Here is a 15,055-nt window from a genome sequence, read left to right as displayed (position 1 = left end):
AGCTGAGGAACGTGGACTTTGTTCGTGAGTAAACACGCGCCGGAAACAAAGTAAATCGGCGAGATGAAGAGGAAGGGCCTCGAAAGGAGACATAGAGTCCAACTAAGGAGGGGAAACAGAGAAATAAAGAGGAATTCCTTCTTCAAGGCACGCTATTATCCTGATTGCATTTTTAAACGCGACTGTCCGCTGCGTACGTCCCTCTTCTCACCTTCATCTGTCGTCCTCAAGCCTACAACCGTCGTTTCCCTCGGTCTGACGCTCACCCTCCGACTTTACGTTTCACCTACTCTCTTCTCTTTTCTTTGAAACACTGCACTTCGACAGAGAGACTCTATCGATACCTTTCCTCTAACCCTTTTATTTTTGTACAACCCCGATGTAAAGTATCCCACTTTCTTGAGAAATTGCTTTGCATCGATGAATTCTGGGTACAAAAGATGTTTAAAGGAAGAAAGCGAGATATTTTCGTCGTGATTAGTTAGAGTATAAGGTTGTAGAGTAGAACAGAACGAAGTATAGCACTGTTACATTAAACCTCTAACCTGAAAGAGTAGAAGTGAGCTTTTTTTTATTATTAGAAGGTTGCCATATAATTTTGACTTTTTTCGCTTCACTCTTCTGTGCAGTTTGGACAGAGAAAATATCGGTCACTGTTTCGAACCTGGAGCAAACGCTAAGCTGCCCGATTACATTCACGATCGATGCTCTCGAAATAAATATTTACTAAGCAACGAAATATCTTTGTCGACGCGCTTCGATAGTTTAACTGGCTACGGGCATTTCAATGCTTTTTGCGTAACACCATAAACTCGTGTTGGCATATTTTGAGGTCGAGAGTTTTTTGTGGTTCTTTGTTATCGTGTTTATGTCTAATTCTCGTATAAAGATAAATGGAGAAGAAAAAACTGAATATTCTGATTATGATGAATTAATTTCTAAAATACTGACCTATTAAAGACAGAACTTTTTTAACTACATTTTAGAACGACTGGTTTATTAAACAATGATCGATATTTATAGAAGAAAGAGAAGATAGTACTCTAATAGAAAATGTGATGAGATTCGATTGTTTCATCAGATCATTCATATGCGTTTCAAGCTACAAAAAAGCTAATAAAATAGGTCTATATTTTGCAAGTAAATAGTCACGCAATGAGAAGAAACAGAAGGCTTTACAAGCCCCTCGATGAAAAACGTGTTAAATCAGAAATTAAAATCTCTCAGCTAATTGTATAAGCGACAGGGTTAAGTCATTTCATCCGTAATAGAATATTCTCCAAACATGCAATTCAACCGGGGACTATAAGTTAATGACACGTCTGCGAACTACGTAATTGACCTGGCATCAATTAACATCATGCCTGTTGTTTGTACGTTCGAATACGGCGTTAATCGTGCGGGCGCGAAAGCATTTGTTCCGAAATTATAGGATAGTCAATGGTCAGTTAACTCAAAATCAAATGTTACACTCTCCGTTAATAATTATTACTTAGGACTTTAAATGTGTTAATTGTACGATTGAAGATATCTTTGAGAATCTAAACGTAAGTTATTTACGAGAAATTAATCATTCAGGCTCTAAACTTTCTACTTCAAACAAATCAGCTGAAAAATTTACTTTATTCAGTCAATATAAATTAATTTATTACTTAAAATAATTAAATAATCTTTTTACTACCAATAAGACACTCGATACATAGAAAACAGCTCATAGGACGTTATTCACATCATTATATTTACTATTGATGTTTCTTTACTTATTAGGCTTATCTATAGTTGTAACTAATAATTCCCTTAAACGACATCCTAACAAGACATGATATGTATGTATATTGTTCGATATTGACGCGCGCATTTACAAATGGACAGTTGGAAAGAATGAGGAGGAAGCATTGGAGGTGAAAGGTCGAAGATCGTGCTTCCACCTCGGCTCTTTATCTAGCGAAGAAAGTGGCCAGAGATTCGAAGACAGGCTTGGATGCTTGCAGATGATTCACGAAGACTGGACGTATCCGATAGTCTTAAGACGATTGAATGCTATTTGACGGCGGGACAAGTTGAGAACAACGACAAATGACTGCGATTAGCTTCTCGGTAGCATGGCAATCAATTGCTCTTGATAGAACGGATCAGTGAATACGAGAACGAAGCGCTCCTTTGGTCTGACCGCCTATTAAAAATACTTAACTGGCCGGTCGTCGACCCAGCCATCGTCGATAGCATCGACATGCAAATGTAGTCCGCGTGTGCCTACATATTTATGCATTCTTCGATTCTAACACCCGCTGGCTTTATTCGCGCCGTATCGCTCCCGGTCAACGTTCACCTTCTAACAAGTTTCATTACGAAATCGTTTTACAACTCCCACATGTACACTCTCGTCCACAACTAGGAGAAAGCTGTACAAAACCGTCTATCATACTTATCTCCATAATTAATTAAAATAAAAAAAAAACCTGCGGCCCCTTGGCAATTACGTTTTACCACATTCAAGCGTTTTTCGCTGGAAGCTTATTACAAAATACATGTACTGCAGTGAATCAAGTTTCTTGTGTTTTTAAGTGTCTTGATCTTTCATTATGAAGGTATTTAGTAAATACAATCTTAATTACACCGCCTGTTTCATAAATTAAAAGATTATGGACTCAGAACTCTAAGTATACGGTTTCACACGGGTTTCCCTTATTGGACATCTCGTACAATTTGATCGGAAGATACACTTAACGTAGATAAAATCTGATTGTTAGGCAATTAAAGCGATACACATCAATAATAACAAAAGTGTTAGTAAAGAGTCATTTGCCATTCACAGTACGAACAAATATACAAAAAAGTCCATGACTAAATTGAATGTGTAGTAAAAACGATTGCTGGTTACAAAGATTGAAAGTTTGGAACAATAGAATTTTATTAGTAATTCTAGCGTCGCGTATAGTTTTTCTACGTGACAAGAAGCCTAATGGTGTGGCCGGAGGCTAACACGCCCTCGCCACTATTACCATATCCTGCTCAATTTCGCGTTTCTACTTCGCAGCGCTCGCGTGGCTGAACGCGGGTCATTATTTTTCGCGCAACTATTTTCGTAGCTGCCAACGGCACGTGTGACACGCTACCCGCACGCCGAACCGAACGTGCTGTCGTTTTGAAGAGAGAAAACGCGCGTCGCGTTTGTTTCCATTTAAATGCCACCGATAGGTCGCCCGCCTGTAACTCATCGTTCTTTCAAAATTAAAATTTATTAATTAATTCAGTCCTTTTTAGTGATGAATTAATTTCTAAAAAAAAATACAATTTTTTTCATGTGTTCCTCCAACTAAAAATTATGTTGATTAGAGAAAAATACACACATTGGATCGAAATGATACAAGGCGCGTTAAAAACAGAAGATACACATGATTTTTGTATAGTGACACATTGTTGCCATATCTGCATGGATGTGTACATTTGCAAGCCATATACTCGATTAATATAACTCTTTAATTAATTCCAGCACAACGCGATTGGAAAAATAGTAGCATTGTTTGCACATTTACGAAATTCATGTTTCAATGTTCTTTCCTCAATATTACCATCACACATTGACAATTTTTGATATTTGTTCAATGTTAGCCATGTTGAAAAACACGCTTGCGTTTTCAATATCGTAATAATAGCAACAATACTGCATTCATGGGTATTGAGTTGAAATACGATGATGATCCAATAAAAATGGAATTCTGTTTCAACATAACAGTGGTCATATTAGTTTCACGTAGTGAAAACAACATTAGATCAAATATTACAACATTCACTCTGTTCTCTGGATTTAGCAACATCCGATTCTTATTTATTTCAATCGCTCAACAAACGAACAGGTTTTTAACACTTTAGGAAGAAAATTTATCAAGCTTGATTGGAAGGAAAACCCCATGATGGAATCAAAAATGATTCGAAGAGCGTGACGAAGATAAAGAAAAATGTTTTCGTTATTTTATTGAGAATATTCTAATCAAACTTTACTATCGACTTTTCAATATTTTCACATCGTCGTGTGAGCTTTCACGCGAAGCAAAATACCACGCTAAGAAGCTTCTACGAACTTGTTCACTAAACATTCAGCAGGTCGACGTTTCTTCTAACGCGAATGTCAAGAATGTCCAGCGTCAGCGAACTTGCTTCTAAACAAATTTACTTTACAGCGTGTCCGTGAACGAACGAGAATCAATTTTTGTTTTCGTCTTGATATGTGCAAATATATCCGATAACAGCTTCAGAATAAGTATATTTAATGCAAATATTTAAGAAAATTTAACGTAAAAGTCACCACATATTTTATAATTTAATATTTTCATATTTACTTTTCAAATATTTTGTTAAACTTTGTGTTAAAGTTTGTAATTCTTATGTTGTTTTCTTTAAAAGATACTAATTCTACCTTTTCTTTAAGAATGAGAATATTTTCAAGAAATGTATCACAAAATGATACAATTATCCACTAATTATGTGAAATTACAACAATTAGAAATTTCAATAATTAGGAGTATAATTAAAAGTGACAATCAGAAATTTAAGAAAGTACAAGTGCATATTTCTCGAAGAATTTGAATACTCGGATATTCACAGAATCGAACTATCATCGACTATTCAACGAAACCTAAAAAAATGTGACGGACGAAAATTGACATATTTTCATATGCCTATAAAATCCGTTTCTTTAGAATCTCTTTAAAGCTCGTTGATTTGATTGTTAATTTTTTATTGCATGTATATCTATTACACACCATGAGAAAAGAATTACACGATATTAATATATCTTTCATATAATTTAATGTATTTTTAATACACAATTCACTCGTTACAAATCATGTGATCATTTTACTGTATCTACCTTCACGACAAAATTGAAATTAACAAATTCTGTATCATATATATAACTGCTGTTTCACATCTGAATATTAATAAGTATAGTCATACGTTTGTCGTTTCTCTCATTATGGTTTCAACCATAATATCATACACCTTAATGAATAATGCTACTGTTAAACGTGCTCTTCCGTTCTCTCTTGTTCCTATATACATGGAAGGTAATTGCATGTCCTTTGAATGAAATCGCGAGTTTAGCGCTCCGTTTTCACCCACCAATTGTCCATCAATCGGCAGTTGGAACGCGAGATAAAGCAACCACGTCTCGCATTAAAAAAGCCGAGCGCTTGTCAACTTGCCGAGTACGAACTTTCGGGACAACGAACGAGCTTAAACTCTGGGCGTGGTGGGGAGGCAAGAAACACCGAAAGAGCGCGCGATTGACCGTAAGTAACAAACACATTACAAACAAAATCCTAACAACTCAATATATCTACGTACTAACACAACATAGTTAATCTACGAAACCATGTTTCTATGGGAAATTCGTAAATTCAGAAATGCTCAAAAAGCAGTCACGCAATTAGTAGGTTAAATATTCGTAATAACTATTATATACATGCCTAACATACAATACTTAATGTACGAAGTCATGTCTCCGTAGGAGATCCAAAAAGTGAAAGATCCGCTAGAATGCGTCACTCACCTAATTGGTACATTTAAGATCCTATAAGTACACCGGCGGTTGCCCTCTGTGTCATTGCACACGAGCACTGCACACACTCTCAAATCACCATAATAATGATCATCATCATAGCAAGCACCGATTTATCGATAGGAAACACGATTGTCGATTTACAGGCCGATTGTGCAATGCAGTCGCAGGAATCCGTGCCACGGGAAGGTAGCTACATATATCCAAAGACAGCCGGTGTATCCTGCCGCTGGAAGGCACACAACACATGTACACGCCAATGTCCTGCACTATTCTTCTCCACTAATCTCGATTCTCCTACATTGAACGAAATCACAACGAGAATCGTGAAAGAAGAATGATATTGTCAGAGGGTCGAGAGATTTGATATGTTCGAGGCGTAGTCGATGGTTCGAGTCTGTCGCGAGGAAACCGGAACACTGTGTGTGCGATGGCCAGTAAGGGGCTAGATTCGCGATTATACAGGAACGTACGAGTTCAGCGTTCGCGGTTCAGAAGCTAGCAATGCACTGACTGGCTTCCCGGTTCGACCCGAGTCCGCGGCTGTTACTTCTACGTGGCGCATGCGTGCGACACCGTGGCGACATTGCGCCGTCGTCAACGGTCGTCGCTGACATCGTCGTCGTCGTCGTCGTCGTCGACGTTTTCGTCCTGGTCGTAGTCCTCGTCGGCATTGTTACCCCTTTCTCCCTTCGTTGCCCTATCCTGTCCATCTACGTACACACAGGAACGCGTGTGCACCTATGTGAGCGTACACGCGAACCTACTTCCGTGTTTCATCCCCTAAATCGGCACTCCGCGCCCCAGAGAGGAGAGCGCGAGCCACCAGTGCCACCGTAGGAAAAGACCGGGGAAGAAGAAGAGGTGTCGGCTTCTCGCGTCAAATACCCTCTTCTCCAGGACGCCCGCTCGAGGACGTAACGCGAGCACTACCAACAGCAGTAGATTAGGTCCGTTCTTATTTTAGCTAGGAAAAAAGTGGAATATAAAATTAAATTTGATTACCTAGATCGGATTATTAGAGAAGGATAGCGTAGAGTCCGTGATGTGATTATATATGTGTGTAATTTGTTCTTAAATATAAGTACAACGTGATCGGGATATCATTCTTCGTCGAAAAATCTTGAATAAATTCATCCTGTTTGCCGAAATTCTTGTAACGGAAAACAAATGTTGTTGAAATCATATAACTATCGAATAAGCTTAAACGCTTGATGCTTCATTGTATTAAAGTCATAATGCATGGCATGTGGATCTCGTTAAAGATAAAACAGAGGAAAAACATAGACGAATGCTTCGTGTTGAAGATAAACTGCCAGATTAACAGATAAACTAAATTGATTCTGGACTTATAAACGGAACTGCTGCAACACCCACCTTGTTTAAATTTGTCGTAAGTCTATGCAGCATAGACTCACAATTTTGATGATTGAATGCGATAACAAGATGACAGATTTGCAACAATTTTCGGAAGGAAAATTAGAATACTACGAAATATCAAATTATGAAAAAACAAGTAAGTAAGGATATTGTATAAATAACGAACGAAAGGAATAATTTTGTACTGCGCTTAGAACAGTTCTCTTTCCATTTAATAGCAAAATCTGCGTCTACCAATCGATTTTACCAATAGATAATAGATAATAGATATTATCCACACTCACGTTCCACAATTACATTTTGTAATTAGCAAAGATAAACCTAACTATGTACCGTGAACACGAAGCAGGACTAAATAGAAGCTATCGTTCTCTGCTATTGCACGCAGATCCACAATAGCCACGACACACTCAATTGACTGCTCGGGGCATTACGAAAGTCGACTTAACTCGCGATTCAACGTTCGTTGGACGCGTTCGAGGAAAATTTACGGAACGTTCGATCGGAGGAAAGTATATTTAGCAGTTGCAATTAAGTGGGAGCCAGCGAAGGTTAAGCAGGCGTGAAGAAGCAGCCTCGATTCTTGCTTTCTCTCTATCTTCTACTGTAATCCTTAATTGGTTCGCGTGATTCATTCGCTCCATTCATCGTAACTAAACTGTTTTCCGAAGGAGAGGCGTCCTCGCCTCGAGCGACATTACGGAGCACGCTGTTCTCATTCTTTCTCTTTCGTTTCTTCTTATCTTCTATCTCTGCTCGTCTCGCTCGAATACGCAAGAGGTAGCGCCCGAAGCAGCCACCGGTAGCCTGTCTGTCTGTAGTTATAACGTGGGATCAGATAAACAAAAGTGGCTTTAACTCCGACTGACATAATCGGCTGTTCAGGTGAGAAACGCGGGAATCGAAGGTCCAAGGGGGAAAACGTGAAGAAAAAGTGACAGAGCCTCGTAGAATGTAAGAGAAAACGAGAAAGAAAAGGCGAGTGATGCAGGAGGAAAGATTGACGACTGATGTGAGTGGAGAAGGAATCCGGGATACGTATCGAAGGTGAACAGAGACGAGCGAGAAAAGAAATTGAAGGAATGGACAGAGGAACAAAACGTACAGGATACACGGGGACGGCTTCCTTGGGGTCATTCCTGGATGATGGCTTCAGGACGATGATTGCCTGGATCAAGAACACCGTGAAAAGGGTACGACCAATTTAGGATGATCAGATATTGCTGCGTTCGTTATTCTCGAAGCTGAAGGGAGGAAAAGAGATTGAGGAATCTGGGAGGGTTGACTGATATTGATTATTCACGTTTCGAATACTTGTTTTATTATTTGAGCATTTGGGTTTAATGAGTTGGAAGGTTTTAGAGGTTGAATATTGATTGTTCACTTTCTGTCTTCTTTTAGTTACCTTTAAACTGACCATATTGTCTTGATGAAATGGCAATTATACGAGTTACTCGCTAGTGAGTAGAAAGGTTTTTAAAGATACAAATTAACATCGTCGAAATAGTTTTAATGCGAAGATGTTTCTGTGTTGGAAATAAATAGAAGTTATAAATAATGTTTCGTTTGAAGATCGTCAGCGCTGATGCATGTATTTCATCGTGATGTGTGCGTTATTTAGTCGGAAATAAATTATTTGAAAACATTGACACGATTTAGGAACAACTATTATCGCTACCTTCGGAAGCTTTCACGTATAAAATATCATTCGGATATCGATCCACCATCGGTCTCTTGGCCGTTCACGGTATTTCATTCGAACGTGAATGAAATTGTTTTATTACGTGAGAACGGGCATAGAACATGCTAGTGACACTCAATATCGTTATACAGCTTAAGTAACGAGAGCTTTAGAAACATTTTATCGGAGATTGTTGCCGGTAACTTCGTTTTAAAAGTGTTCTATCGTTTCGAATTACAGGAAGAACTCGTTTGTTTTCCTTCCTTCTCCTCCGCGAGCAAAAAGTGACGACGCTCTATACTTTCCAATGTTACGATATTACGCTTTAATTTCTACACCTTTGTGATTGACGTTGTATTGCACGTAGTCTCCTCCTATCGATAAAATGATAAAATTTCGTTATTTCGTGGAAAGGAAAGCTTTTAATTTTCAATTGATCTAATATGGAAAAATATCAAATATTTGCCTTGCCAGTGACTCACTTTTCTGTAATGTTAATATAGATCACGCGAAAATAATAAAAATTCTTTTCTACCTTTCCTTCCTTATTATTCGATAATGGAATAGTGGGTGTAAAACTACATTTCTTTAGCTACTAATTTCTATCTTAAGTTCTTCGTTACAAATTAAAAATTTCTATTGCTATTTTAAAAATAGTATTTCTAACAAACTGCTTAACCATGCCTCTCCATAAAAAATGCACATTCTACGTTATAGAATCGAATGTAGACATAAATAAGAGACACAGTGTGATTTAACTTGTAAAATAAAACAGGTTCTACATAATATTCACACAGATTAATTTCTATGTAGACTACGATGCGAGTATACGAGTGATACGACGGGAGAGATCGCATTACGTTACTATATCCATGATCGCTCACGCTTCAACTCACGGAGTGACGATAAAACCCGGGCTTTGTCTCCTCATCAAAATACACTTCTGATCCCCGATTGAATGTACAAAGAAATTTCCCTGCCGGGGACGCCCCCGCGCGTGAACAAGAAATGGAATCGACGACTATAGCCCGAGCGAAACATTTCTAAGAATCGAATCGAAGAGAAGAGAAGAAGAAGGAAAGAATGGCTTCCGGGTGCGCACCTAACCGGAAATGCTCTACGAGAAAGATCTAAGATTCGCAGGAGGGGCTCGCGGAAGGGTGAATAATAACGTTTGAAATTCGAGACGCGGAATAAAATGATGTCGTGGACGAGGAGCCGCGCGTTTCGCATCGAAGGGAAAGTAAGGAACCAAAGAGGGTTTGGAGAGAGCAAAGAAGAAGACAGAAGAAGAATATATCCTCGTATGTAGCTGAAGCAAAGCAAAAGGATGCAAGAAAGGGCGTCAGGAAGGAAGGCTTCTAGGCTTCGTTCAATAAAACGGAATATCTAATAAGGAACAAATGCAGTCAAGGAAAGAATGGAGGAATAGAGGCGGGGCTCTGGGATAGTTCGTTTACTAGAGAGAAAGAGCGAGGAAGGCAGGCTTTGAGAATCTTGTCTACGCTCTGTTTTCATCCTACTCGCTCTTCGATGTCGACTTCTGGCGAAGAAAGGAGGATGATCTTTCGAAGAATCGGTGGTGTGCCGATATTTATACGATTGTTCCGTATGAAAGGGAAAGCGAGCGAGATGAGGCGAAATCACTGAAAATTGAAGAAAAGTGGTCCTTTTCTCAGCGTAGCGAAGCGTAGTGTCATTCATTTTACAGTCAGTTTTATGATATATTCTATTTTATTTTTTATGTTTTGTCGTTAAATATATCAGAAAATAGAATGTCCTCTTGTCAGATTTTCTCTCCTTTCGTACAAATTTAAATTTTCAATAACCCGCATGATAGAAGTACTTCAAAATTGCCGAGTACCTTTGTGGCGTATTTAAATAAAGAAGTCTGTGAAAGATAGTCACAGTTAATAAATATTTAAACGCCAGATTCTGTCCTATTTACTCCTCCACAAGTCATCTTTTCGAAAGATGCTTCGGGAAGATCCAGCAAGGTAATTCGATTTTGATTTACATATGCATCAGTAAGAGCCATTATCCTATCGTCCTTTTGTATCGTGCACAGACTTAACTGAAGCAATCTACGAATATGTAAATATGAAAGCGTTCCTAGAATAGTGACGACTCCTAGCCAGCATTTCCATACATGCACATTCATTCTGCATCGATCATTCCCAGAGGGAAACTCGTCCAAATTCCCTTATCTTCTCTATTTGAGTTAAAAAGAAAATTGAATTATTCAATGGGAAGGAGAGACGTCTTTTTCAAAGCTTTGAAAACTATAAATGAAGAAATAGTTATTTTGATATATAAAAAGAAGAAATAATACATTGCGTAGAGCTCAGCTTAATAACTTAAATGAAGATATTATGATAACCTAAATATTTCATTTGTTTGTAAGAAGTGTTCATAGAAACGATTAAGCGTATGCATAAATATCATAGTAATTATCGCTATCGAGGAAAGGATTTAAAAAAAATATAAACGATATAACAAGATGTACGACGTAATAAAAGGGCATCGATGTGAACTCACGGGGAATATGTCGAAGATTTAAGTTGTCTCGGATGATCCTGAACGAAACGTAGAAGGAAATTCCGTATAGGGGGCGACATCCTTCTCTCACAATCAGTTGCGGAGGCTGACGTTATCGCGCGCAAAGGAAGATAGGCCAGAGGGTTGGAAACGTACAGAATAAAACTTCTTCAGAGACGCGTGTATAAGATGGATGGGTACCGGGGCTTGAGATGTGCATCGGTGTGTGTCGACCAACGTCGATGAGTTCCGCTTTCAGGCGTGTTTCGTGTGTGTACACCTCGTTGGATTTGAAGGATGTTAGGATGTTATCGGCAACACGGGCCGAGGTTCTGAAGGACGCGCAAAAGCCATCGAGCCACCAGACCTTCCTTCCTCCTTTTCCAGAAAATATTTCAGGTGCGAATCTATGCGAGCTCGCTAACTCTTCTCTAAAGTTTTCCTTGGAAAGTTGTGTCGATGCGTCCTTTGCTTCTTTCCGATATAATGAACCACATTTGCATATTATTTTCAGTCAGAAAACTGCATGCAAATGGGCAATACGTGAGTTATACGTAATATATAATAGGTTCGATCATAGTTTAAACAATTTAGTGAAATGTTATTTTCCTTTTTTATAATTATGGAAAGATTCTACTAAATTCCTTGAGGTAACAATACGCACGCTAAGATCTTTCAATTTTTAATATCACAAGCAGAAATATATAACAGCAATTTTTGAAGGTAAGTAGATCGTACGTAAGTAGATACGTTTCTTCGAGTATGATTAATAAATATTTATCGTTCGATCAAGTACGATACGAAGATAAATGATTTAAAGGCTATCTTAAAAGTCGACAGGATTACGTGAATTTTGTATACGATCTCGTTGTACGGCAATCTAGTGCTCGCTGTATTTCACTAGTGCTCCATGATCCGATCGACGAGAAGAAGAACGATGACCTCGTTTTCAGTATGACCGGATCATCAGCGTTACATTGCAAAGGGAAAAAAATTTCTTTCCTTTCTCTATCTTAAATTATCTCTGTCAAAAGTTATCAAAAATATCTTCTATACAGAAAACTGACGACTATCAAAGTTTCGATATTCATTAAAAAAAAAACCAATCGCATCTCTACTAAAACAATAGAATAGTATTATAAGAATATTTTAAAACATTTAAAAACCTGCAGTCTAGCGATAACGATTTTTTGTATTTGAATTTTTTATGTAGTTTGATATAATAATAACGTACGAATGTCAGAAAGTAATAAACGTGAAATAGCTGCAGGTATCAGAACTTAGTCTTCGAATATTAAACAGACGCAGAATTTCCAAGAATTGGACCGAGTTACAATATAAAACGGCGGAACTACAGATCAAAGGGACAGTAAAAAGTAAGTATCGTATCTGTTTTAAAATCAAATAATTTTCAATTAACGCACCCTTTACTAACGTTAACGAATTATAAGATCATGAAAAACTTTATATCCGATAGAATGGTACATGTTCCATAAACCTAGATTTTAAGCTGGTGACAAATGAAAGTGACATTTTATGCCCATAATCGTGAGCGTGGAATGAAGGTTGCTAATTTGAAAGGAGGGAGAAGCAGGAACTGTACAGAGAAGTCGGCGGCAGGTCTAATTTATCTCGTAACAATGTACGGTACAGTGGCAATTTAAAAGCAACTGACTACGTATATAATTCAATTATTCAGTTGAACCCTCGTAAAGTTTTGTAGTATTGCGAGATTTATAGGTAAATTAAAGGGTAAAATAAAGGAGCTCGTTTCTTGTTGCTTCCAAAATTACGCGTTGGCACAGGAAATGTTCATCCTTAGGGTAAAATGGAGCCCGCTTCCTTGCCTCCGAAGTTGTTTGCTCTTAGAAAACCACGTGACAAAACAAGAGCCACGACGTTCATTAATTTAATGTCAGGAGATTACCCTGAATAAACTGATAAAACTTTTCGAGGGACTGCCACTCTTCGCTTAATGACGTCTAAGTTCTGAAATTTGCACTTCTTTGTCCATGCCCGATATCTCGCAAAAACAAAGTGCCGAGAGGCGCGATGTTCGAATTTCTTTTTTAAACCTACGATTATTCATCGAAAGAGTTAAACTTATCTTTGAAGCATTAAGTGGTTTGGAAATTTCATAGCCTCTTTCACGGTAGATATTGCGTTATATTTGATAGGAGATTAAAAAACGATTATATATCATAGAAATGCTAAGTTTAAAAAGTTTGCGACAAGTCTCATTATTGAAAAAACGAATAGTTTTTTGGAAAAGCTACTCGATATATTAACAGCAACTGGCAGATATATAATAAATCTTCCAAACTGCTACAATCTACAACTGTTACAACACCAAATACAGGATTCGTAGGATAGAAAAAGACTTCAAAACTACCATTGCGACAGGGTGTACAGAAAGTGTGCCTGTTCGATCGACAAACCGCGGCCATTTACCACGGGACGTGAAGAATACAGCAATTTCTCGGCGTTCCGGATTCGGCTAACCGGTGATCGAAACTGAACAGCATCTTCGTAAGGGTGTTTTCAATCCTTTGAGGTCTTTTGATTCATACCTCGTAGCTTTTACTATATTCCCTGTAGCGTCTTGCAAGGAAGGACGATGAGGGCAATGGCCTGGAATAAAACCAGGACAATCGGGAAAGAAACGGAGGAGGGATGTAGCATACAGAAAAAGAGAACACGGTTGCGGAGAGGGTTGGAAGAATTGGAGGATGGTTCACTAGAAAGACAGACGGAGAGAGAGAGAGAGAGAGAGAGGGAGAGGTAAGGAAGGATTTCGTCGGGCTCTCGACAAGTTTTCTGCAATCGGTTCGTTTGATACGAATTCGCCATGCGATCAAATCGATAGCCCTCGCGAACTTGTGATAGTTCACGAAGGAAAAGACAGATAAGGAAAGAAGAATGGAGAAGGCTAAGAATGAAAACGACTCCTTTCTCGTCTTAAGTCGCGAAGGGGACCGTGTGGAAAGTTGGAGCATCTCGAATGTTTACCGCGAGTTGCTTCAAATCGAAGTCTCCGCCAAAGACTCGAGCCAGGCATCGTCCTGTTTGTTAACTTGCTAAGAAATTGCTTTTCGAATTACGTAAAGAAACGCTAATTAAAAACTGGAAACTACCCAATGTAGTCGCTGGGACGAGTCTTCCGGTTCTTTGGCTCGATTATCGATTGTTGGTGCTCGGGGAGGAATTGTAGCTTGGTCACTGAGGAATTCGAGTTCTACGACGTATAAATTGAATGATAAGGCGCTGTGAATCGAGGTAAGCTGAAATTCAATCAATTTTCTTTATTCCTTATTGTACTCTCCCTTTTTTTATTTATTTTGCAATGGATTTTGAATTACGTCGAATTATTTACATACCCTGACAAAACAATAATTTATTTTATTTACCTTCTCTTTAATAACGTAAATAAGTAGCGCGTATGCAATTTTTATACTCGATAATAGGGCTAATAAGACGTTAAAGTACACAATTTTCATTTTCGCAATACATTTCGTTATACAGTGTTTATAGAGTTTGATATTAACGAGTGGAGAATTTTCTATTTTTCAGAAGCAAACGAAAGCGCAGTCGAGTAGGCAGAGTCATTCTATTTCGGCCTTTGCTGTATGAAGAGTTTCGTGGTCTGGTCGTTGTCGCAAATATTTATTCGCTTCGAAGACGAAAGACACGGGGAACTCTTGAACGATCGGAAGATAGTTGGCGTGCATGTGCGATGAGCGGAAAAGAGGAAAGAGGCCGGAGTTACTTCGTCAGAATACCAAATACCCATTTCGATTCGCCTGACCACTCTCGAATCAGACCGCGACTCGCAAAGGACTTTTCAAACTCCCCCAAAAGCGACCCTGCTCCTCCCTGTCTCCAACATTTCCAGTTCC

General features: G+C 38.5%; 1 protein-coding gene across 8 annotated transcripts in view; it reads right to left on the bottom strand.

Annotated features, from left to right (window-relative positions):
* LOC132906909 (teneurin-m) overlaps positions 1 to 15,055 on the bottom strand; it is a 657,480-nt gene that overhangs the window by 253,095 nt on the left and 389,330 nt on the right. For 3 of the 8 annotated variants that reach the window (XM_060959524.1, XM_060959525.1, XM_060959526.1), the window contains exon 1: positions 5,552 to 6,091. The exons of the other annotated variants lie outside the window; for them this stretch is intronic. Coding sequence is in view for 1 of the 3 variants with exons in the window: in XM_060959526.1 (XP_060815509.1) it covers positions 5,552 to 5,564 (13 nt within the window). In the remaining 2 variants the exon portion in view is untranslated. Of the gene's footprint in view, positions 1 to 5,551; positions 6,092 to 15,055 lie in introns of those variants that run through there. 8 annotated transcript variants of the gene reach the window in all.

This window comes from Bombus pascuorum, chromosome 5 (assembly GCF_905332965.1).
Source record: "Bombus pascuorum chromosome 5, iyBomPasc1.1, whole genome shotgun sequence".
Taxonomy (NCBI): domain Eukaryota; kingdom Metazoa; phylum Arthropoda; class Insecta; order Hymenoptera; family Apidae; genus Bombus; species Bombus pascuorum.
Note: the sequence above shows the minus strand (reverse complement) of the source record. Positions and strands in the feature narration are given on the sequence as shown.